Below are 25560 nucleotides of genomic sequence, written 5' to 3' on the forward strand. Positions count from 1 at the left end.
ACTGCGCACAGTACTTCAGGTACGGTTTCCCAACACTATACAATTGCAACAATGCTTCTCTAAACTTCAACTTCCCTAGCAATAAAGGCCTTCCTAACTGCTTACTGCAGCTGTATGCTAACTTCTGAGTTTCAAGCATTAGATAACCCCATTCATTTGTAGTTTCTCCCTCTAGATCAGGGGTTCCCAATCTTTTTTATGCCATGGACCAATACCATTAAAGCAAGGAGTCTGCGGACTCAATACTGAGAACCCCTGCTCTAGATAATAGTCTGCCTTTAAGTTTTTTCTACTGCAGTGCAAGACCACAACACTTTGCCTCATTAAACTGCATTTGCCAAACTTCTTGCACACTCAACCTATCACTTAAAATTAAGCCCATTCAGTTTAATTGACCTAACATCCTTAATTCTATAACTGGTGAAATGCTTGCAATTTGTAACCATCTACATGGTTTGTGAAGGCAAATTACTCCAAAATGGAAGACAGGAGCAGAATATATCATTTCTTTTGATCAGAATTTGAATCATTCTACAGTTTCAAACACATTAAATGAATATTATCATGAATATGTTTAAGAAAAAGAACTTAAAATTGAAAACAAAATGATGCCACATATAAAAGCATCAATGCAAGCCTGATTCATCATTCCAAAGTTCCAAAGATTACTAGGAGTAAAAATCTGAAGCTTGGCACCTTTTACACTGCTGGGCCAGAGAAGCATCAGGCATAGAATCAGAATCAGGTAGGTCACATTGCTTGGTGTAGTACACACAATATTCAAATATCTAGGGAGAAGACAATAGCAGACTGACTGGATTCTATTGTTAACACCAAAAATGTGTTTTTATGCAGCATCTTTAACAATTCCAAAACATTTAGAGATATATATTTTACACAGGACATACTAGATGTACCAGAATCAGAATCAGGTTTATTATCACCTGCATGTGACGTGAAATTTGTTAACTTAGCAGCAGCAGTTCAATGCAATACATAATCTAGCAGAGAAAAATAACAAAATAAAAATGATAATAAACAAGTGAATCAACTACATATATTGAATAGATTTTCTTAAAATGTGCAAAAACAGAAATATTGCATATTAAAAAAAAGTGAGGTAGTGTCCAAAGATTCAATGTTCATTTAGGAATCAGATGGCAGAGGGGAAGAAGCAGTTGCTGAATGGCTGAGTGTCTTCAGGCTTCTGTACCTCCTACCTGATGGTAACAGTGAAAAAAGGGCATGTCCTGGATGCTGGAGGTCCTTAATAATGGCCGCTGCTGTTCTGAGACACCACTCCCTAAAGATGTCCTGGGTACTTTGTAGGCTAGTACCCAAGATGGAGCCAACTAGATTTACAACCTTTTGTAGCTTCTTTCAGTCCTGTGCAGTAGCCCTTCCATACCAGACAATGATGCAGCCTGTCAGAATGCTCTCCACGGTACAACTATATAAGTTTTTGAGTGTATCTGTTGACATGCCAAATCTCTTCAAACTTCTAATAAAGTATAGCCGCTGTGTTGCCTTCTTTATAACTACATCGATATGTTACAGATTCTGCAGATGCTAGAAATCCAGAACAACACACAAAAAATAGAATGTTTGCCTTCCAACTCAGACCAACAGGTGGTAGATAAGGGACCCTCATGAAGATTGATGGGGAAAGGATAGGAATAATAGAACATAAATATGAACCAGCAGTTCACCACAGGACAGTCTGACCTTGAATAGAGCTGCTAACAAACAAAACAAAGCCTGCCTATGCTGACAACAACATTCAGTGAGGAGGCAATTCCCACTGAAACTTAGGAAAAGCTAAAGAAGCTACGATTCAACTTGCTTATCTTGGCAGCAGCTGAAGTGAAGTGACATTAAATGGACTACACCTATAAAAACTCATCCTTTCAAAACAAATTCAACATTTGCTTAGATAATATATTTTTAAGTGGATTAGATGGAAGACAGTGGTAACTAGAATTATATGTGCTGTTAAAGAATATTTCTGACTATTGTCTCTCACTAAAATAACCCAGTGCAAAGGAAGTGGTCAAACTACAAAACCTGTGAGGAAGAATAACATTTATGGACTCTATTTATTCTAAGTAATTGTCCTTAAAAGAATGCAGTACTGTTTATTTTAAGCAAACAAGGAAATTCAACAATAGTTTAGGATGTTGTTGAATACTGGTAGCTTGGGTTGAGGGGTTTAATATTACGGTGTTCAACGAGCTTGCAGATATTTCATTACCAGTCAAGATGACATCCTGAACTGGTGATGAAGTGTCTGCAAGCTAATTGCAAAGCTCAATGAACACCGCAACAATTAACAATTCAGCAAGTTTCAAGGCAATATAGCCAGTTAACAACTTCGATCTAAATTTATTCTGCAAAACTTGAGATCCACTAGTTTGTGAAAATGAAGCCAGTATTTAGAACTACTAGTCTTCTTAATCTGTACTACATTCTCTCTGAGGCAAAGAGTGACTTGAGTTGTTGTCTCGAGATAATTGATGAGACCAGTGTGGGATCCACAAACTCTGCCACATATGCAGCAAGATACACTTTTGGCTCTTACATTTTGGAGCGTCACTGTATTCCAGAGTTCAATTCATAGGTTTTCCCAAGGTGTTTCTGTTTCTTCTCACAGTTCAAAGATGTTCTGGGTAGGTTAACCAGTCATTGTAAATTGTCCCATGTTGGGATGGGTTAATCAAGGCTGCTAGGGCAGTGTGACTGAACTGGAACCATGGCTGTGGCCTGCAGCCATCAGCCTCCTGGACTGGCTTCACTCGCCTCAGCGCTGAATGAGCTCCATGGTCATGACCTACAGACATCAGCCTCCTGGACTGGCTTCACTCGTCCTAGCGCTGAACTGGTTCCATGGCTGTGGACGCACTTTCGGGGACTCCATGGATCATGTTGTGTTTTGTTTGCTTTTTTATTGTTTGCACAATTTGTCCTTTTTATGCACATTGGGTGTTTGATGACCTTTGCCATCTAGGCTTTTTTTTTAACTGGGTTCTAATGTGTTTCTTTGTTTTATGGCTGCCGGCAAGGAGGCAAATCCCAAGGTTATATATAGTATATGTACTTCGATAATAAACCTACTTTAAACTTAGAACATGGTGGGCATGCTTTGCTGGCGCTAGAAAGTGTGGCAACTCTTATGGGCTGCCCTGCACATCCTTAGGTTGTGTTGATTGCTGAAGCAAAAGGCGCATTTGACTGCATCCGTATGTTTATATAAATGAATCTGGAAAAAAGTCTTGATTTTGGCATCAAACTGATACTTGGCTGCCCCCTAGTGGCAATTACAAAATACATTAATTATAAATGAATATAGTGCAACCTCACAGTTACATAAATTTGAAATTCACAAATAATGGTGCAAATATTTGAGAAATAAAATAAAATTCACTCCAACAGAATTTGTGTGCGTGGGGAGGGAGAAGAAGCAAGTTTTTCAACTCTTTCTTGACAGATACACAGATGAAGTGCTTTGAGAGGTTGGTCATGAAACATCAACTCTTGCCAGAGGACTGACATGGATCTCCTTCAATTTGCCTACCATCACAACAGGTCAACAAAAGACACCACTTCACTGGCTCTTCACTCAGCCCTGCAATATCTGATGTTCTTCATTGACTACAGCTCTGCATTCAATACTATCATCCCCTCAAAACAAATCAGTAAGTGCCAAGACCTAGGCCTCAATATCTCCTTGTGCAACTGGGTCCTCAATTTCATAAACTTGCAGACCCCAGTCAGTTTGGATTGCTAACATCTCCTCCACAATCACCATCAGCACAGGTGCACTATAAAGCTGTGTGCTTATCCCCCTGCTCTACTCGCTTTATACAGGTGTCCCCCGCTTTATGAATGTTCGCTTTGCGCCACTTCGCTTTTACGAAAGACCTACATTAGTAACCTGTTTTCGCATTACAAAGAGGATTTTCGCTTTTACCAAAATTTTTCCAATATAAATTAATGGTTCTTTGCTTTACGCCATTTCAGCTTAAGGAAGGTTTCACAGGAACGCTCTACCTTTGTAAAGCGGGGGAGGGGGGGGACACCTGTATTCAAGACCGTAAGGCCAAGTACAGCATGAAAGCGCCATCACAAAGAAGGCATGTCAGCACCTCTACTTCCTTAGAGGTTTGCACAGGTTCAGCATGTCATCTATAACTTTAACAAATTTCTGTGGAGAGTATCCTGACTGATTACATCATGGGCTGATATGGAAACACTGATGCCCAAGAACAGAAAAGCCAATAAAAAGTTGTGATACAGCCCAGTCCATCAAAGGAAAAGCCTTGCCCACCACTGAGAACATCTACAAGGAATGCTGCCACAGGAAAGTAGCATCCATTACCAATAACAAGAAACCACCTAGGCCATGCTTTCTTCTCGCTGCTGCCATTAGGTGGTACAGGTGCCTTAGGTTTCATACCACCAGGTCCAGTTACAGTTATTACCCTTCAAGCATCGGGTTCCAAAAACAACACAGATAACTTCACTCACCTCAACACAGAACTGATACCACAACCTATGGACTTGCTTTCAAGAACTCTGCAACTCTTTCTCAGCTTTGTCTGATCTATTTTTTATTTATTCTATGTGTACAGTTTGTCTTGTGCACATTGGCTGTTTGTCAGTCTTTGTGTGTAGTTTTTCATTGATTCTACCGCATTTCTTTTTTCTACTGTGAATACTTGCAAGAAAATGAATCTCAGAAAAGTATATGGTGACATATACATACTTCGATAATAAATTTTACTTTGAACTTTGATATGGCTTCAATGCAGACTATTTCCTTGGAATACAATCCACCCATTCAGTAACAGAATTTACCTGTTGTCACCTTAAAAAGTAATTTCCCTTCCATTACATCTTCCACACCATTTATCATATTTCTTGGTCATATTAATTTTTGGGCCATAAATATTGTTCCTCTGCTATACAAGAAAAGCATTTTAATTTCCCAATGCATTCTGGGAGCCAATAAAACTGAGAAAAATCAAATATTAAATTGTTCAGCATCTAGTTCACTTATTAGTGAGCATGAGCAAGTGAATACCAGCAGGATTTATGGCTGCAACACTTCCTAGGGTCTGAAGAACATCTGGGGCTCAAAGATGTGGGCCTCATGTGCAGCGATCCTGAATACTTACAAACCTCCTGCTCTCTAGGAACTCACCAGGTTCACTGCAAAATCTATTACACTACTGTATAGTATGTTTTTAAAATGCTAATAAAAGGTGTTTGATGTTTTTAAGTAAGAGTAGTTCATATAATCTGCTAGTCCAGCACCAAAGTATGGAGTATGCAAGATTATTTGAGTTTTACATTAATGATGAAAGGTAGCTCCAGCAACTTCACAATTCAGTATGCAGAAATCAAAGCTGCAAGGGATTGAAAATTACAAAACAATCAGTTGATTTTGATGGTGTCAAATAATATACTCCATGTAACGTACATCATTCTGGGTGACTACTTAATCTAGGGGATTGAAAATAGACATTTTTGCAAGAAGTTAATTGAAGATGAGTCTATAAAAGTAAATATATTAGGAGGCCTAGGAATGCAAAGTTAATAATGCTTAGATAGGACCAGCTATGATCCAACTGAGTGGCAGAGTGGGCTAAAAGCACATTTTAGCCCAACAGTGGTTCTTGGTTCTTTTTTCTTCTTACCCTCAGAATTTAGGAACAGATACTGATACCAAATAACTCTGGTGAATTGTAAACCTCATCTTTCTTATTATTAGCACGTTTCTCCTGCCTGTGGCCATCAAACTTTACAACTCCTCCCTTGGAGGGTCAGACACCCTGAGCCAATAGGCTGGTCCTGGACTTATTTCATAATTTACACATTACTATTTAACTATTTATGGTTTTATTACTTATTATTTATGGTGCAACTGTAACGAAAACCAATTTCCTCCAGGATCAATAAAACATGACTATGTCTCAATTTACCCTCTTTGCTCAAAAAGACCCAGCCTATCTAAATCTCTCTTTCTAACTGAAGTCCTGCAATCCAGACAACATTCTTATGAATCCTTTCTGCATCCTCTCCAACTTAATCACATCTTTCCTACAGTGTGGCAATTAGAACTGCACAACATTAATCCAAGTGCAGCCAATCAACATTTTGAACACTTTGTAGAACTGCAAAATGAAACCCTTACTCTTTTGTACTCAGTCTCAACTGATGAAGGCAAGCAGGACACATGCCATTTTCACCACCCTACCTACCCATGTTACTTTTAGTGAATCATGAGCTTTTACACATAGGTCTCTATTCAAAATCTCCCAGGACATTGCCATTGACTCTAGGTCCTGCCTTGGTTTAACTTCCCAAAAGCATTTCACATTTGTACAAATTAAAGTATCAGCTGCCAACCTTTGCCCACTTTCCTAGTTGATCAATATCCTGATGTAACTATAGTCAACCTTCTGAAAATTTCACTGCACCACCAATTTTATTTTTAAATCCTACTGAAGCTTCATGTCTTTTACAGCCATTTGACAAAGTTTCTCATGGGATGCTGAAACAAATTCATGTTGAAAATCATTATATAAATTCCAGAGATAAAGGTTTTGGTTCAGCAATTATCCTCCCCCAATAACTTGCTTCCACGGTTGTTGACTGTGCATGTACAGTGGTGCTAGAAATTTGTTGACCCTTTAGAACGTTCTTTATTTCTGCATAAATATGATCTAAAGTTTGATCAGATCTTCACACAAGTCCTAAAACTAGATAAAGAGAACCCAATGAAACAAATAATGCAAAAATGTATACTTTTCATTTATTTATTTAGAAAAATTATGCAATATTACATGCATTTGTTGGAAAAAAGTATGTGAACCTTCGCTTTCAGTAAGTGCTGTGACATGTCCCCCCCCCCCCCGGGTAAAGCAGTAACTGCAACCAAATATTTCTGGTAACCGTTGATCAGTCCTGTACATCAGCTTGGAGGAATTTTAGTCCATTTCTCTTTACAAAACTGCTTCAACTCTAGTGGCATTCAAAAGTTTGGGCTCCCCTGATCAAAATTTCTATTACTGTGAATAGCTAAGCGAGTAAAAGATGAACTGATTTCCAAAAGGCATAAAGTTAAAGATGACATATTTAATATTTTAAGCAAGAAAACGTTTTTATTTCCATCTTTTACAGTTTCAAAATAACAAAAAAGGAAAAGGGCCTGAAGCAAAAGTTTGGGCACCCTGCACGGCAGTACATAGTAACACCCTGTTTGGTAAGTATCACAGCTTTTAAACGCTTTTTGTAGCCAGTTAAGAGTCCTTCAATTCATGTTTGGGGGATTTTCACCCATTCTTCCTTGCAAAAGGCTTCTAGTTCTGTGAGATTCTTGGGCCATCTTGCATGCACTGCTCTTTTGAGGTCTATCCACAGATTTCAGATGATGTTTAGGTCAGGGGACGCTGAGGCCATGGCAAAACCTTCAGCTTGCGCCTCTTGAGGTAGTCCATTGTGGATTTTGAGGTGTGTTTAGGTTCATTATCCTGTTGTAGAAGCCATCCTCTTTTCATCTTCAGCTTTTTTACAGACGGTGTGATGTTTGCTTCCAGAATTTGCTGGTATTTAGTTGAATTTATTCTTCCCTCCACCAGTAAATGTTCCTCGTGCCACTGGCTGCAACACAAGCCCAAAGCATGATCGATCCACCCCCGTGCTTAACAGTTGGAGAGTGGTTCTTTTCATGAAGTTCTGCACTCTTTTTTCTCCAAACATATCTTTGCTCATCGCGGTCAAAAACTTCTATTCAAAAGGTTCAAAGGAATATCTAAACAAGTCTGATGCATTTTGGAAACAAGTCCTGTGGACTGAAGTTAAAATAGAACTTCATGGAGAATCTGTGGATAGACCTCAAAAGAGCAGTGCATGCAAGACAGCCCAAGAATCTCACAGAACTAGAAGCCTTTTGCAAGGAAGAATGGGCGAAAATTCCCCCAAACAAGAATTGAAAGACTCTTAACTGGCTACAAAAAGCGTTTAAAAGCTGTGATACTTACCAAAGGGGATGTTACTAAGTACTGCCATGCAGGGTGCCCAAACTTTTGCTTCGGGCCCTTTTCCTTTTTTGTTATTTTGAAACTGTAAATGATGGAAATAAAAAAGTTTTCTTGCTTAAAATATTAAAGAAATGTGTCATCTTTAACTTTATGCCTTTTGGAAATCAGTTCATCTTTTACTCGCTTAGCTATTCACAGTAACAGAAATTTTGACCAGCGGTGCCCAAACTTTTGCATGCCACTGTAAAGAGAACCCAATTAAACAAATAATGCAAAAAATATATACTTTTCATTTATTTAGAAAAATGATTCAATATTACATGTATTTGTTGGAAAAAAGTATGTGAACCTTCGCTTTCAGTAATTGCTGTGGGCCACCCCCCCCCCCCCCACCCCCCCCCCCCCGCCGCCACCGTAAAGCAGCAACTTCAACCAAATATTTTCCGGTAACCGTTGATCAGTCCTGTACATTGGCTTGGAGGATTTTTAGTCCACGACTTCTTACAAAACTGCTTCAACTCTGAGATGTTGGTGGTCTTCCTTACATGGAACTGCTTGCTTCAGGTCCTTCCACAACATTTCTATAGGATTAAGGTCAGGACGTTGACTCGGCCATTCCAAAACGTGGAATTTCTTCTGCTTTAACCATTCTTTGGTAGACTGACTTGTGTGTTTAAGGTCATTGTCTTGCTGCATGACCCACTTTCTCTTGAGCTTCAGTTCATGGATAGATGCCCTGACATTTTCCTGTAGAATTTGCTGGTACAATTCAAAATTTCTAGTTCCATCAATGACGGCAAGCCATCTTGGCCCCGAGACAGCAAAGCAGGCCCAAAACCATGACACTGCCACCACCACATATCACAGATGGGATGAGGTTCTGATGCTGGAATGTAGTGTTTGCTTTTCTCCAAACGTAACACATGTGACTTAAGCCAAAAAAGTTCTATTTTGGACTCATCCGTCCACAAAACATTCTTCCAATAGACTTCTGGTTCATCCACGTGGTCTTTAGCAAACCTTAGCCGGGCAGCATTGTTGTTCTTGGAGAACAGTGGCTTTCTCCTTGTAATGCTGTCATGCACAACATTGTCTGCCTGATGGTAGGCTCATGAACACTGACATTAGCCATTGCAAGAGAGGCCTGTAGGTCCTTAGATGTTCCTTGTGAGCTCCTGGAATACACACCTCGCTCTTGAAGTGATTTTTGTTGGCTGACCACTCTTGGGGAGAGTAACAACGGTGTTGAATTTCCCCCATTTGTACACTATTCTGCCAAACCCTTTAGAAATGGTGTTGTATCCTTTTCCAGCCTGGTGAACATCAACAACTGTTTTTCCTCTGAGGTCCTCAGAGATCTCCTTTGATCAAGACATGGTACACTTCCAAACACCTGTGTAGTGAAGATCAAACTTTCATAGTGAAGACCCAGGTTTATGCTCTTTAAATAGGGCAGGCTGTCCCACACTCACACCCGATTGTCATCCCATTGGTTGAAACACCTTACTCTAATTTCCTCTTTTAATGAACTGATAATATTAGAGGTTCACATACTTCTTCCAACAAATACATGTAATATTGGATCATGTTTTTCAATAAATAAATGAACAAGCATCATGTTTTTTGTGTTATTTAATTAATTGGGTCCTCTTTATCTAGTTTTAGGACTTAAGTGAAGATCTGATCACATTTTAGGTCACATTTATGCAGAAATAGGGAAAATTCTAAAGGGTTCACAGATTTTCTAGCACCGCTGTAACTGAAAAGACATACGTAAATGCACTGAAAAGCATTGGTGAAACCACAAGAATAATTTCAGGAAGAAGTAAATCCAAAAAATTTTAGTTGAAGAGTATGATCAGTGTTTTGTACTTACAGATGATACTTTATCCTTAATCGCTCTATGAACAAGGAAGATTGCTGCTCGTAACATATTCTTTAGCTCGTCCTTAGTTAGATCATCAGAAACAGTGGAAAGCTTTTTATAAACAGCCAGCAAAGCATCTTCCCTATACGACCAAGTTTTTGAATAGGCACCAGCCACCTTTGACAAACAAAATTTTTGAACAGAAATATACAAAAGGTATTTGAATGAGTTAACAGAAATCATGAATAGATTGAAAATTATGCTACTGTATCTATCTGTGGTAACTACAGAGATTTTACCCATAAACAGCTTCCATGACAATGGAACCACTAGTATTCTTTACAATGATTAGAAACACTTGAGGATCATAATGTTTTGACATAGTAGAATTTTGATAATCTAGTTCTGATTGCTTCCAAATCCTCAAGGTCAGACATCCAGCTCATGCATTAGTCTGGACTGCAAGCAGGACGTGTGGTCAAAGCAGAGGTTGGGAGTATGGCCAGAGTTCGAGGGTCCAGAGATTTGTATTTTTCCTCACACCACTTAAAATTTTCAGTTTACTGGAAAATATACACTATTACATACCATGGACATTAAATAACTATGTTATTATTAAATAACTATGGTATTAACATCCAACACCCAGAAAGTCTGCTAATCTCACAAGACCATATTTTTACCGTTTAACCTGATGTACAGGATCTGCTCATGCACCAGATAATCTATATAATTATACAATTAATCTACAAACGTTTGTATAGAATTATTATCATTTCTGCAGCCACCTCAAATTCTAGTCCTCCTCTCAGGTAAACTAAACAATCAGGTAAGGTGCAATCGAAATGATGCCAATACTGGTGAAGTGGTGGTCTTCTGGGAGACTAAGTGTAAAAATATATGTACCTGATGACCAGCAATGCTACAACCTCAATCTATTCAATTGTTGGGAAAATATGATCAAAACAGAGTATATGAATTATTTTTCCTGAATGTAGTACTGATGGAGTGGGTTATTAGCAGTTCTGGATTTGTTACCTGGAATGTAATGCTGAGACTTTATAAGGCATTGGTCAGACCACATTTGGAGTATTATGAACAGTTTTGGTCCTTATATCAAAAAAGCGATGCTTTGAAACACTTGCTTTGTTTCATATGGTATCATTCACAAAGTCCACCTACTTCCAGTTTGAGTAATATTTCTCACCTTTCCCCCATTCCATCCCATTCTTCAATAATATTTTCAAGTTGTGCCTGACTCATCTGATCTAATTAATCTTCAAAGAGGTCTCGAATATCTGGATGACCTTCACCAGTTTCATTTCCTTTGTCCCACTCTCATCTGTTTTACAGTCTTTGTTCTTCACAACCACTCAACCCCCCTCCCCCAAACACTACCCTATATTTTCCCTACAAAGCATTTGCACTTCTAACTCTTTCCTTTTCTGCTAAAGGGTCAACCACACAATTTGCAATTCTGCTTCTCTCCTCAGAGCCACATGACCTGAGTATTGCAGAAATTCCTGGTTTATTGAAATTGCTACTCGTTTTAAGCACTTGTCTGAAAATCAAAATCTCACCAGAAATAGAGTGCACTTCCTAAAATAATAATAGCCAATATCACATAATATACAAATGCTGGAGGAAATACTCACCAGAGCCTCTCCAAATAACTCAATGGCGAAACTAGCTTCTCTGAAAGCTTTCTCAGTTAGTGGCTCTGGTTCTCCAGTAATCCCATATACTGATGTAGGCAAAGTGTCTATGTTTTTAGCAGGATTCTCATTAATGTCTAGCTGGGGAACACTGTACAATTCTGAGGGCTTGCGTTGAGCTGGCAGGGGTCTCTCATCATAGGGAAGTGAGCTTGCATCCACCTACAGAAAGAAAGTGAAAGCAGAAATGTGATGGTAAAGCTTGTGTTTATGTTTTTCTTGTGAATTCTCCTTGTATGATGCTATGTTTCTGTGATGCTCATGCAAGCTTTTCATTGTACCTGTGCATAGATGAACTTGAGCATGTGATTGTGAACTAGAGTAACTTTGATGAAGACTCAGGCCTGTTTCTATGCTGTTCTAAGTGTTATAGGTCTCTATCACCCTACAACTCATTCTCAGTATTCTTTATTTACTTATTTATTATTTGTATTTGCACAGTTTGCCTTCTTTTGCACATTGGCTGTTTGTCAGTCTGTGTGTAGGTTTTCATTGATTCCATTGTATTTCTCTGTTCTACTGTAAATGCCTGCAAGAAAATGAATCTCAAGGTAGTATATGGTGATTTGCAGTACCTATAAAAAGCATTCATCCCCTTGGAAGTTTTCATGTTTTATTGTTTTACAACATTGAATCACAGTGGATTTAATTTGACTTTTTCGACACTGACCAACAGAAAAATACTCTTTTCATGTCAAAGTGAAAATAGATCTCTACAAAGTGATCTAATTAATTATAGATATAAAACACAAAATAATTGACTGCACAAGTATTCACCCCCTTCAAGTCAGTATTTAGTAGATTCACCTTCGGCAACAATTACAGCCTTGAATCTGTGTAAATGTAACTTTGCTAAATCAAATAATAACAGCACAAAAAGATCGTTACTTATCTTTTCACCCGTTTACTTCTTCGAGCTCAGCCGGCGAGTGAACTTGGACCCGACATCAGGGAGAGACCCTTTCTCATCTCCCCAGCGGTTCTACAAGTTCACTGCCCGATGTCAGAATTGTCAGAAGTTATAAGGCCACCGGTACAAAAGTACAATCAGTTTGATAACCATTCCGGTCAAGTCAATGGACTATTGATACAGAGAACAATCAGTTTGATAGCTATTCCGGCCAAGTCAATGGACTATTGATACAAAAGTACAATCAATTTGTTAGACACTCCAGCCATCTTAATTAAAGAATGTCCTACCTGGTTTGCTGGAGCCACAACTTAATTACAAAGATAAGAACATCCGTCAAATTTATGCTTTAATTAAGAAAGGAATGTTCTGTCTAATTTCCATCAGGTACTACTTTTGTCAAAATCAAAAGGTGTGAAAAGCCCAGAGACATCTATGTGGATCTGGGCAAACTTTAATCATCTTGCTCCAAAGAAGGCAGCTGTGAGACATTATTCAAACACACTGCAGTCACAGACATAGTCAGTACTTAATTCATTGTCAGTACTACATAATGGACTGGTTGGGCATAGGAGTACATTCAGCCAGAGATGCAACACAGAGCGTCATAGGAAGTCATTCCTGCCTGTGGCCATCAAATTTTACAACTCCTCCCTTGGAGGGTCAGACACCCTGAGCCAATAGGCTGGTCCTGGACTTATTTCCTGGCGTAATTTACATATTACTATTTAATTATTTATGGTTTTATCACTATTTAATTATTTATGGTGCAACTGTAACGAAAACCAACTTCCCTCAGGATCAATAAAGTATGACTATGACTATTGTTTACAGGGATCTGAGAATCCCCCATTCCCTTAAACTTTATCATCTGTGTGGATAGGTCTCCATCAGCTATGCACATCTGGATACTGCAATTTTCCCCCATACTTCTTTACAAAACTGCTCAAGCTCTGGAGATTGCATTGGACAGCTCTTTTTCAAGTCCAGCCACAAATTCTCAATTGGATTGTGGTCTGGACTCTGGCTTAACTACTCCAGGACATGAACTTTGTTGTTTTTAAGCTATTCCTGTGCAGCCTAGCTTTATGCTTGGGGTAATTGTCTTGCTGGAAAACAAACCTTCTCCCAAGTCGCAGTTCCCTTATAGAGTGCATCAGGTTTTCCTCCAGGATTTCCCTGTATTTTACTGCATTCATTTTACTCTCTACCTTCACAGGGCCTGCTGCAGTGAAGCATCCTCACAGCATGAGGCAGCCACCACCAGGCTTCGCGGTAGGAATGGTGTATTTTTGATGATGTGCGGTGTTTGGCTTACGCCAAACGTAGTATTTAGTCTGATGGCCAAAAAGATCAATTTTTGTTTAATCAGAATACAGAACCTTTTCCGGCTGACTTCAGTCTCCCACGTACCTTCTGGTAAACTCTAACCATGATTTCATGTGCGTTTTTTTTCCAACAGTGGCTTTCTCTTTGTCTCTCTCTCTCCCCTCCCCACCCCATAAAGCTGCGATCTGCGAAGCACATGGGCAATAGTTGTTGTATGCGCAGCCTCTACCAACTCAGCCACTGAAGCTTGCAACTCCTCCAGAGTTGTTATCAGTCTCTTGGCAGCCTCCCTCATTAGTCCCCTTCCTGCACGACCACTCAGTTTTTGAGGATGACCTGCTCTAGGCAGATTTACAGCCGTGGCATATTTTTTCCATTTCTTGATGATCGACTTAACTGTACTCTAAGGGATATTCAGGGAGTCGGAAATTTTCTTGCATTCATCTTTTGGCTTGTCGTGAAGTGTTCTTTTGTCTTCATGGTGTAGTTTTTGCTAGGATACTGACTCACCAGTAGTTGGAACTTACAGATACAGGTGTATTTTTACTACAATCAAATGAAACACCTTGACTGCACATAGGTCTGCAAAAACAGATCTCCATTAAATTAATTATGTGACTTCTAAAACCAATTGTTGGCACCAGTGATGATCTGGTGTGTCATATTAAAGGGAGTGAATACTTAAGCAATCAATTATTTTGTGTTTTATATTTGTAATTCATTAAGATCTCTTTGCAGAGAAATGTTTTCACTTTTACATAAAAGAGTCTCTTTCTATTGATCAGTGTTAAAAAAGCCAAATTAAATCCACTGTGACTCAATTATGTAAAACAATAAAACATGACAATTTCTGGGGGGGGGGGAGGGGGAAGGTTAATAATTTTTATAGGCACTGTATACAGTATGTACCTAGCCAATAAATTTAATTTGAACTTTTGAGCTCAAGCCTCCACACAATCAAGGACATCTTCAAAAGGAGGCATTAAGAACCCTCACCAAACAGGACATGCCCTCTTCTCATTGCTACCATTGGGAAGGTGGTACAAGAGGCTAATGACGCACACTCAACCTTTCAGGAATATCATATTCCCCTTGCCATTGCATTTCTGAATAGCTAAAGAACACTACCCTGTGTTCGGTTTTCGTACAGTTTAGTTATTGTAACTTACAGTAGTTTCTCTTGCACTGCTGCCACAAGACAACAAATTTCACATCATATATCAGTGATAATAAACCCGATTCTTATTCTAAAATAAATCTGTCCAGATTAATTTCCTTTGATATGTCAACACATTTGACAGTGGGAGAGTAGAACAGAACCTCTTGGAGCATTAGCAACATCAGTGGTGTTAATATCAAATATATCACAATTGTCTTACATTAATATGAAGACTGCAATTCCAGGCTCCAACAATCTTGCACTTGTAACTAACCATTCTAAGTATTTTCATTCCTTCTTTCAAAGGCCAGTAACTAAAACTCATGTTAAAACATGAAACATACCTTTGGAGAAGGTAACCTGACAGGTGGGGCAGGAGAATGCAGTGGTGTAGGAGACACCACAGAGGTCTGGTATTGTAGATCAGAATTTGCTTGATGTGCTTCTTCCAGATGGGCTTTCACAGATGCCTGTTCAAATTCTACTCCCAGATCCTTTGGTTGTTGAAGCTTACTAGGGTGATTCACTGGTTCAAGAGGAAACTCTGGAAGCTTTCGAATCTGTACAGTCAAAACATCATTAATTTCTAAACTAATAAATATTAGAACTAATGGAGTCATCTGGTCAACTATAATTACTTTCTTCATGACAAGATGAATTCTAGCATGGTAAACTAAATTCTTTTAATAATAAAAGATACAGTAAAATATTTAACATCAACTGTCCTGATTCTTAATTGTGATTCATGGTACATCTAGCTCAGAAAGAAGATGATTTGCTCAAGGATGACTGAGGCGCAAGACTTGGATTTATTGAATGATTCTTACAATTCCACTTAACAGCCAATAAAATGCTTTTACTGCCATAATGCTGAAACTACACAAATTCCCCAAAACAGAACATTGTGGAACCAGCAAAAACAAAAACATACTCTTTCTGATGTATCACTGGTTACTTCACTGCCTCCTGTAGAGGGTCCAATGCATAGGATTAAAAAAGCTGCTCAGGATTGCACACATACCCAGCTCCATCAAGAGCACTAGCCTCCCCACCAAGGACATCTTCAGAAGGTGGTGCCTTCAGGCAATGGCATCCGTCATTAAGGACCATCGCCATTCAAAACATGCCCTCTTTTCATTACTTCCATTCAGGAGGTGGAAAAGAAGCCTTAAGGCACACACTCAATAATTCAGAAACAGCTTCTTCTCTTCTGCCATCAGATTTCTGAACAGTTTATGAAACCATTATCTCCATCTTATTATGCATATTTTACACTATTTATATTTATAAATTATAGTAATTTTTGTCTTGCACTGCACAGTTGCAGCTATTTCTCCTTTGCCAGATTTCCAAACAGTCCATAAACTCTTAATATTTCTTATTATAATGTAGTCATTTTTAACATCTTGTACTTTTCGCCTGCCACAAAACACATTTCACACCATACTTACATCAGTGATAGTAAACCTGATTCTGATTCAAAGATTCATGAGCATCTTACAGAAGTAATTTCCAATCTCCTTTTCAATTGAACATGAAAATGGAAACAAAATCAGAATGGTAAACTGGCTTAAGGAGCTAATTACTTGGCTGAAGATGTTACCAAATTTAATTTTGTGTGCAGAATTTATACTGACCATTCCCATGTCCAATAGGTTGTGCAGCTCCAGTTGCTTGTAAACTTTCATTCTATAATCATCCATTTGTAGTTTCTTCTGCTTCGCCAGATCATAGTCCTCTTTCTCTATGGCGCATCGCTTTTCCACCTCATAACGGCCCAGACGTTCTCCAACCTGAATAACAAATTTGAACAACTTAAAAATAAACATTTACATAACTAATTGTCAAAGTAATTCTTAAAATTACTTCTACAATAGTATAAATATATTGATCATGCTGGACTTTGTTAATTGTCCCAACTTCTACTTATTTCTTCAAAAGACCCAATTAAAAACCTACATCCGAAATTCTGATTTTCTTCTAAGTTCCGTATTATCTTTTGCATGGTTGTCCAGCAAAATCGAACTTACTTTTTAAATATTTAAAACCTACAGCATTTTTGTAATAATTACTCATTACCTGGAGTAACAATTTTGAAAATATGTAACACTAAAAGATGGTGGTACAGGAAAGGAAATGATCAATACTGAGCCAAAAATAAAGTGACTTTGTATTCAGAGATTATTTTAATCTGTATTTGGATCGTACCAACACTAAATATCAGGGCCCTTTCCCCTGAATCAATAGGTAACACATAAATTTAATTTTAAAAACTCATCAGATTAAATCAGAATTATAAAATAAACAAGTTTTAATTATATGCTCTTTTTAGACCAGTGTTGAATGATACTGGTGGCAGCGTTAGCTGCACATCGTTGCATTATTATATTTAGCCACCTGGAAGGGAAGGGTGGAAAATGCTCCCGTTAATCGAACTCTTCAACCTCAAGTAACATCTGAACAGAACAGCAGGGTGTCAAAATGGATAACCTTTCTTTTGAGCTTTGGCTTCCAGGAGCCAATGAAGTAATTAAAAATTATCAAATTCAAAATGAATTTTCTAGAACATAGGATAACACCTTCAATCTAACATTTACCATTTTGCTGCAATTTAATCTTTTTAATTTAATGTTAATAAACAGGAAACTCTTCCACTCTATATGTAGGACTTCTGAATGCTTGGTTATTTGGCAATGCCTAGAATGTGGCTAGGGCAGAGAGGCTGTGTTGAACTGACAACAGAATTCCCTGCATATATACAACTCAAACCTTGCTTTCACAACACAACTGCCTGGTTCACACCATAACAGATAATCTGGCCATCTTATTGTTATTGTGCTGTTTGTGACAGTTCTATAACTCAAGAGTCTGTCACTTTAATTAGAATGGCAATCCAATGTAAAAGTACTTCATGCTGAATACATATACTTTCCCAAACCTGCCCCAATTTATGCAATTCATAAATTAATGCAAAGTACAGGTTTATTTGTTCCCAATTTATTCCCCAAATTTTGTTGGTCAGTGGCATTTTGTATCAATGCTGAATATTGAACAATGTTATCCTGTTGACCAAACACATTATACGTGAGACTCACAGAATGAAAGCATTCATCCCATCAGTTAAGACCCGCTTTCAATCTTCTTGGCAAGAATAATAAGCTATCAAATTCACTTACAATGAATTGTATTACTAATTACTGGCAGTTCAGAATGGAATCAAAGTTATTTTCTTTCAGGGCTTAAATACACTTTAATGAATTGCTGTTGACATTTTTTTGCCTTCCAAGAACATATGAATACAATCTACACAGCAATGTGTTTGCAAGTCATTGCAACCTCAGTAAAGGTTATGTCAATATTTCTGCTGCCAGTTAATTGTCTCTCAACTTTCCTAAATACAATGGGATTTTAAGAACTGACCTTCAATCTGATTAAACCTGAACTTAAAGGTCAGTACAACCACGAAACACTGACATTGAAGTATAATGCAACAAAACATTTCACAGCACATCAAAGTCCTCGGAAAAATATGATAAATATATGAAGTACATTACAAAATCATTCTTAAAAGGAGATAGAGGTTTAATGAGAGAATTCTAGAGCTTGGGACCTAGGCAGTTAAGCACAGAATTGCCATGGACAGGATGGTAAAAAATACAGTACATGCAAGAAGAGCAAAATAAAGTTGAAACTGCGTAAAGATGTACTGGGTGGGCACAGGAGTACATTCAGCCAGAGACTCATTCCACCGAGATGCAACACAGAGCGTCATAGGAAGTCATTCCTGCTTGTGGCCATCAAACTTTATAACTCCTCCCCTGGAGGGTCAGACACCCTGAGCCAATAGGCTGGTCCTGGACTTATTTCCGGGCATAATTTACATATTACTATTTATTATTTATGGTGCAGCTGTAACGAAAACTAATTTCCCCTGGGATCAATAAAGTATGACTATGACTAAGATGAAAGGATTAGTTAAGACTATTGGAGAAATAAGAAAAGGTAACTGGAGGAATGTTTAAGGGCGAAATATTCCTGTAATCCTGTGCTTATCCTGCAAAACCCATTACAACTAATAAATTAATTTTCACTGTGCTACAAATACAATTGCAAATTTGCATACACCACAGTCACGGACACAATAGAATGTACGACAAATTAATCCATTGCAAGATGATTAATTACTGGTCAGGATGTGAACAACTCCCCAGCCTTTCTCCCCCACTCCTCACAGATTTTGATACAGAATTCTACATAACTGAAAAGGGTCTTCTGCTAAGATGGCAGCAGCACCTTCTGCGGGTCAACAAAAGGTACTACTCTCCTATTTAAACGTATTTTTTGATTGCAAGATCACAAGATCCTGCTAATCAATGAGAACTTAAAGTACTGTAGGTCTACCCATCAGCAAGTTGTTCATTGGAGGAAAAAATGAAGAAACTGTGCATTGTGCTGTTGCCTGAGTCGAAGGAGGCATACAGACTAATAGAGGGTAACTATCTTGGTCACTTTTCTTGTGACCACAAGACCCTTTTTGAACATTGTTAATGTGGAATGCCACAAGTTTGACACACTGACTTATTGGCTGACAGCAGCAGTGAACAGCAGGGGAGCTGTATGGCTTCGGTTGTAGCGAGGATTAGGTCACAAACTGCGGTGTCACCTGTTTACAGCCACCAAGAGAGAGGCATCGGAGCCGGTGCACTCCACCATGTTTGGTGTGGCACGGCATCGGTGCTGCCTGCCCAGTTTTCGCTCAGCAGAAGATCAGCTCTATCTAATTGAGTGCAGATATCTGCAGCATTGATGAATTAAGGGTCTAGACTACAAGGGGTGATTGATAAGTTCGTGGCCTAAGGTAGACGGAGACAATTTTAGAAAACCTAGCACATTTATTTTTCAACATAGTCCCCTCCTACATTTACACAGTTAGTCCAGCAGCCGTGGAGCATATGGATCTTGGACCTCCAGAAAGTGTCCACAGCAGAAGTGATTGATAAGTTCGTGGCCTAAGGTAAGAGGAGATGAGTTATACAGCTCTCATTACATGCACACGCAGTTCAACTCTGAGTGATTATGCAGAAAGTTTGAAGTTAGTAACTTATCAGGGGTGATTGATAAGTTCATGGCCTAAGGTAGAAGGAGATGAGTTATCAAGATCCAGATGCTCCATGACCGCTGAAGTAAGTGTGTAAATGTAGGAGGGGACTATGTTGAAAAATAAATGTGCTAGGTTTTCTAAAACTGACTCCTTCTACCTTAGGCTACGAACTTATCAATCACCCCTCCTATATATACTTTTTGCATGGTTGTATCTTACTGATATCCTATACGTGCTTGCTATCTTGTATGTTTTTTGTCGAAGCCTCAAGCCGCAGTGTTGCCGCACCCAGGCTGGAGTTAGTGCTGCCCCCCCACCCCCACTTGACAGAAGACAAGCTCTATCGTGGTCGACTGCAGATTTCTGCGGCTCGAGTCACATCTCTTTTATTGTGTGGCTGTATCTTACTGATGCACTTATGTGCTTGCTATCGTGTACATGCTATGTGTGCTTTGTGCTGTGTGACTATTGGTACTGTGCTCTACAACTTGGCCGTGGAGCAATGCTGTCTCATTTGGCTGTATTAATGGGTATTTATATATAGATAGTCAGAGGGTGGTAAATCTGTGGAATTTGTTGCCACAAGCAGCTGTGGAGGCCAAGTCACTGGGTGCATTTAAGGCAGGGATAGATAGATTCTTGATTAGCCTGGGCATCAAAGGCTATGGGGAGATGACTGGAAGAATTGGATCAGCCCATGATTGAATGGTGGAGCAGACTCAATGGGCCAAATGGCCTACTTCTGTTCCTATATCTTATGCTCTTATAGTTGAATGACAATTAAACTTGAATTGAATCTACAAGATGGCCATTTACACTTGAAAGCAAACACCAACATAATAATCACCAGTGTCTTTACTTCCTGAGAAAGCTAAAGAAATTTGGCCTGTCCCCTAAAACCCACACTAATTTTTATAGATGCACCGTAGAAAGCATTCTTCTAGGGTGCACCACAACCTGGTATGGAAGTTGTCCTGTCCAAGACCGGAAGAGGCTGCAGAAGATCGTGAACACAGCCCAGCACATCACACAAACCAATCTTCCATCCTTGGACTCACTTTACACTGCACGCTGTCAGAGCAGTGCTGTCAGGATAATCAAGGACACCACCCACCCAGCCAACACACTTTTCGTCCCTCTTCTCTTGAGGAGAAGGCTCAGGAGCTTGAAGACTCGTAAGGCCAGATTTGGGAACAGCTTCTTTGTGATAAGACTGCTGAATGGATCCTGACCCAGATCTGGGCTGTACCCTCCTAATATCTGGACCTGCCTCTCGGTTTTTTTTTGCACTACCTTACTTTCCCTTTCCTATTTTCTATTTATGATTTACAATTTAAATTTTTAATATTTACTATCGATTTGTAATCCAGGGAACGCAAAGCGCAGAATCAAATATCGCTGTGATGATTGTATGCTCTACTATCAATTGTTTGGCGACAATAAAGTAAAGTAATCTTACTTGAGTATCATCCTGATTATAACTTTAAACCAATCATTCAGATTATTTGAATTGGAGATGTAATTGATATCGTGGCTGATCAAAGCATAGCATTAAAATAGCTGGTTTCAATGAACAGGATGTGCTAAAGGACTACTTCTATCTGTCTAAAACCTACTTCCATTTAAAATTCAGTTTTTTTATGGTTTCTATGTGTACAGGTCAGTGGGACTAGGCAGAAAATGGTTCAGCACAGCCAAGAAGGGCCAAAAGGCCTGTTTCTGTGCTGTGGTTTTTCTATGGTTTCCATGGTTTTCTAATGAATTATGTTATAAAATTATTTACAAGCATCATCCCCATTAATTATTTCTGAAATATTGTCACAGTGCAACATCTGTGATGACACAAATTACAGTATGTGAAACCTTCAATTAAATCAATACCATTTTCAGGCACATATGCCACATTCAATATTGTCTGTAAATAATAGCTATCTACGTATTTCAGTAAAATATCTTTAATACAGAAGCCCAAAAATTAGTGCAGCCTTGATCAGTTTTATATTCAAATATCAGACAATTAATGTTGAAAATTTAACTAAAATTCTGAATGTTTAATTTATAAAGCATAATTAACATGTTGCTGTGATAACTCCACAAATTAGTATATATATTTGAATACCACATTTTACCTTCTGAAGATCAGCTATAGCTTGTTTAAGTTTCTTTGCAAAATCATAGCGCTCATGTTTAACTGCTTCATGTTTCTCTTCATCCAATTTACGTATTATTTGGGCCACCTCAGGATCTTGGTACATATCAAAGGCCAAATCATCCAAGGGCGAGATAACCTCTGACTTACTGAAAACAAAAGTAATGATAACTTGAATAAATCAGAGTTTTTAATACAATTGAGTTGGATTTCACTTTCTCCAACTCAAAAAAAGTAAATAAAATCATTTTTTCTGTTGTTCAAAGTTGAAGTTTTGCAACTGATATACAGCTGCAAGTCTAAGCTCGTTCTTGTTATTTCAATATGGATTGAGAATTGGTCAAAAGAAAGCCAACAGTAGGTCAAACAGATCTGTCAACGTGGCATACTGTAACTAATGGGATATGCAATGGAATATACTTCTCAATTTATATCAACCATTTGGCAAGGAGACAAAATGCCATGTTTGCTAATTAAATAAAAAGTGACAATAGATTGGATAACACCGATGATCAAAAGGAACAGAGGTGCACTTGTACTCAGGTAACTGAAAGTCAACGCATAGACACAAGAAGTTATGAGGGAAGTAAATAGTATAGTCATAGTCATACTTTATTGAAGGATTTGACAGTGCCTCAGAAAGACCACACCTTCAATACTGTTTACAGTTTTAGTTTCTTTAACTAAAGGAGGATAGATTTGTCAAAGAGAGTGAACTTGACTGGAATCCTGGCTTTGCTACGCAAAACGTATTTTGTGAAGTTGAATAAATATCAATTACAATAAAATAGAGGACACTGAATAATATTGATGAACCGACCAAAACTGCTTCTCTGAGTACAACAGCACCATGCCCTCCGCAGCTTTTTCTGATCCTGTGCATTGGTGCCTCCATACCAGTGATGAAACCAGTCAGAATGCTCTTCACAGTACATCTGTAGAAATATGCATGAGTCTTTGGTAACATACTAAATCTCCTTAAAGTTCGAATGAAATATTACCGCTGGCATGCCTTCTTTGTAATTGCATCAATATGTTGGGTCTAGAATAGATCTTTGGAGATCCACGAACCTGAAGCTGCACACCCTTTCTACTGCTGAGCCATCAATGAGGACTGCTATGTGTTCTCCCGACTTCTTTCCTACAGTCCACAAGCAGTTTCTTGGTCTTACTGACACCGAGTGCAAGGTTGATGTTGTGACATCATACAACCAGCCAATCTAGCTCACACCTGTATGACTCCTTGTCATTATTTGAAATTCTACCAACAGCTGTGTCATAGATGATTTTTGAGCTGTGCCTAGCCACATAGTAACCAGCGGACAGAGTAGTCACGGGCTAAGCATCCATCTTTGAGGTGTTGATTGTCAGCAAGGAGTTGCTATTTCTGATGTAGAATGAATGTGGTCTCCTGATGAGGCAGGATCCAGTTGCAAAGGGACGTACAGAGGCCCCTGTTTTGAAGCTTGTTGATTAGTAATGAATTACAATATCAAGTTAGTTATTTAACTAAGCCAATAATATTCACAGAATGCAGATGAGACACAATGCCAGAATTTATGATCCATTAATTCCCTTGAATTAAACAGAAAATTAACCACATTAGTGGATCTGGAACTAAATATAGCTCAGATAAAGCAAAACAAGGCATTTCCTCTCCAGCAATATCACAACTGGTCAGTTGAAAGATGACAATTTTTGTGCAATATAGCACATAGGCAGCAGAGTTTTGGGGAAGTGAAATTAACGGAGTGGACTAAGTGAGAAATAACTTGTTAGAACAAGAAAGTACTAGAGGGACAAAATACATGGATGCAAGTTCCAGCAGCAGACAAACTAAGCAGCAAAGTGATATTGCAGAAATTCAAGAGAGATAAACTCCATCATAGTCTGGTTATCAAGCTGAACTCAAAGTCAATTTTGTATAAAGTCAAGAATAAGGCTTCACGCAGCTGCCAGCGAATTTTTGGCAGAGACAAAATACGAACTATTTTCAAGAAATTTATATTTAAGTCATGAGTGTCAGACAAATAATCTACTGTTGAGTAGACAATTAATGTCTACTACTACTATGAATACGATAAACACAAAAAATTCTGCAGATGCTGGAAATCCAGAGCAACACACACAAAATACTGGAGGAACTCAGCAGGTCAGGCAGCGTCTATGGAAACGAATAAACAGTTGGTATTTTGGGCCAAGACCCTTTTTCTGGACTGGAAAGGAAGGGGGAAGATGACAGAATGATATGAGTTTGTCTATTATCTATTACACATTACTGTGTGATTACTCCACACTTCCCAATTTTCAGAGATTGAGAACAGCTCACTCTTTCACTAAGTGCACAATCACAGGCCATCGTGGTGTGCCACAGGATCCACTGAGACAGTTATCACTTGCAGATGGTTCCACCTCATGAAACAACCATGACAACCAGGTTTGAGATCGATTAGCACTGAATTTGCTGTACCATTAATGCAGCTGTAGTTAACATTATAAGGAATATTACCCAAAAAATGCTTTAAAATTTTCCAATTACATCTGCCTTTGATCAAATCTATACTTATAACCTTGCTCAGCTTTCTCAAATGATTGTCTAAGAATAACGGTTAACTTTATTCCTAAGATTGTTAAATGTACAGATACTGACTTAAATATTTTCAGAATCAGAATTAGGTTTACTATCACCTGCCTGTGATGCAAAATTTGTTAAATTAGCAGCAGCAGTTCAATGCAATACATAATACAGCAGAAGAAAATATATAATAATAATAAATAAATCAATTACAGAATATGTCTATTGAATAGATTAAAAATTGTGCAAAACACAGACATACTATATATTAATAAAAGTGAGGTAGGGTCCAAGGGTTCAATGTCCATCTAGGAATTGGATGGCAGAGGGAAAGAAGCTGTTCCTGAATCGCTGAGTGTGTGCCTTTAGGCTTCTGTACCTCCTACTTGATGGTAACAGTGAGAAAAGGGCATGCCCTGGGTGCTGGAGGTCCTTAATAATTGACACTGCCTTTCTGAGATACCGCTCCTTGAAGATGTCCTGGGTACTTCGTAGGCTAGTATCCAAGATGGAGCTGACTAAATTTACAACCCTCTGCAGCTTCTTTCAGTCCTGTGCAGTAGCCCCCTCATACCAGACAGTGATGCAACTGTCAGGATGCTCTCCACGGTACATCTAGGAACCCAACCCCAGGAAGAAGTCAATATCTGCACACAGCAATTTTCCCCGTTCCCACCAGGCCAAACAAAATTTTTCCTATCCATTTAATTGTT

General features: G+C 38.6%; 1 protein-coding gene across 8 annotated transcripts in view; it reads right to left on the minus strand.

The window, feature by feature from the left end:
* cep104 (centrosomal protein 104) overlaps positions 1-25560 on the minus strand; it is a 130976-nt gene that overhangs the window by 72942 nt on the left and 32474 nt on the right. For 6 of the 8 annotated variants that reach the window (XM_063033282.1, XM_063033287.1, XM_063033284.1 and 3 more), the window contains 5 exons: positions 22253-22421; positions 16660-16815; positions 15367-15582; positions 11565-11786; positions 9919-10086 (listed from right to left, as the gene is read on the minus strand). In XM_063033282.1, coding sequence (XP_062889352.1) covers positions 9919-10086; positions 11565-11786; positions 15367-15582; positions 16660-16815; positions 22253-22421 — 931 coding nt within the window. The remainder of the gene's footprint in view (positions 1-9918; positions 10087-11564; positions 11787-15366; positions 15583-16659; positions 16816-22252; positions 22422-25560) is intronic. The other 2 variants (XM_063033288.1, XM_063033289.1) reach the window with 2 other exon arrangements.

The sequence above is a fragment of the Mobula hypostoma genome, chromosome 25, assembly GCF_963921235.1.
Source record: "Mobula hypostoma chromosome 25, sMobHyp1.1, whole genome shotgun sequence".
Lineage (NCBI taxonomy): Eukaryota > Metazoa > Chordata > Chondrichthyes > Myliobatiformes > Myliobatidae > Mobula > Mobula hypostoma.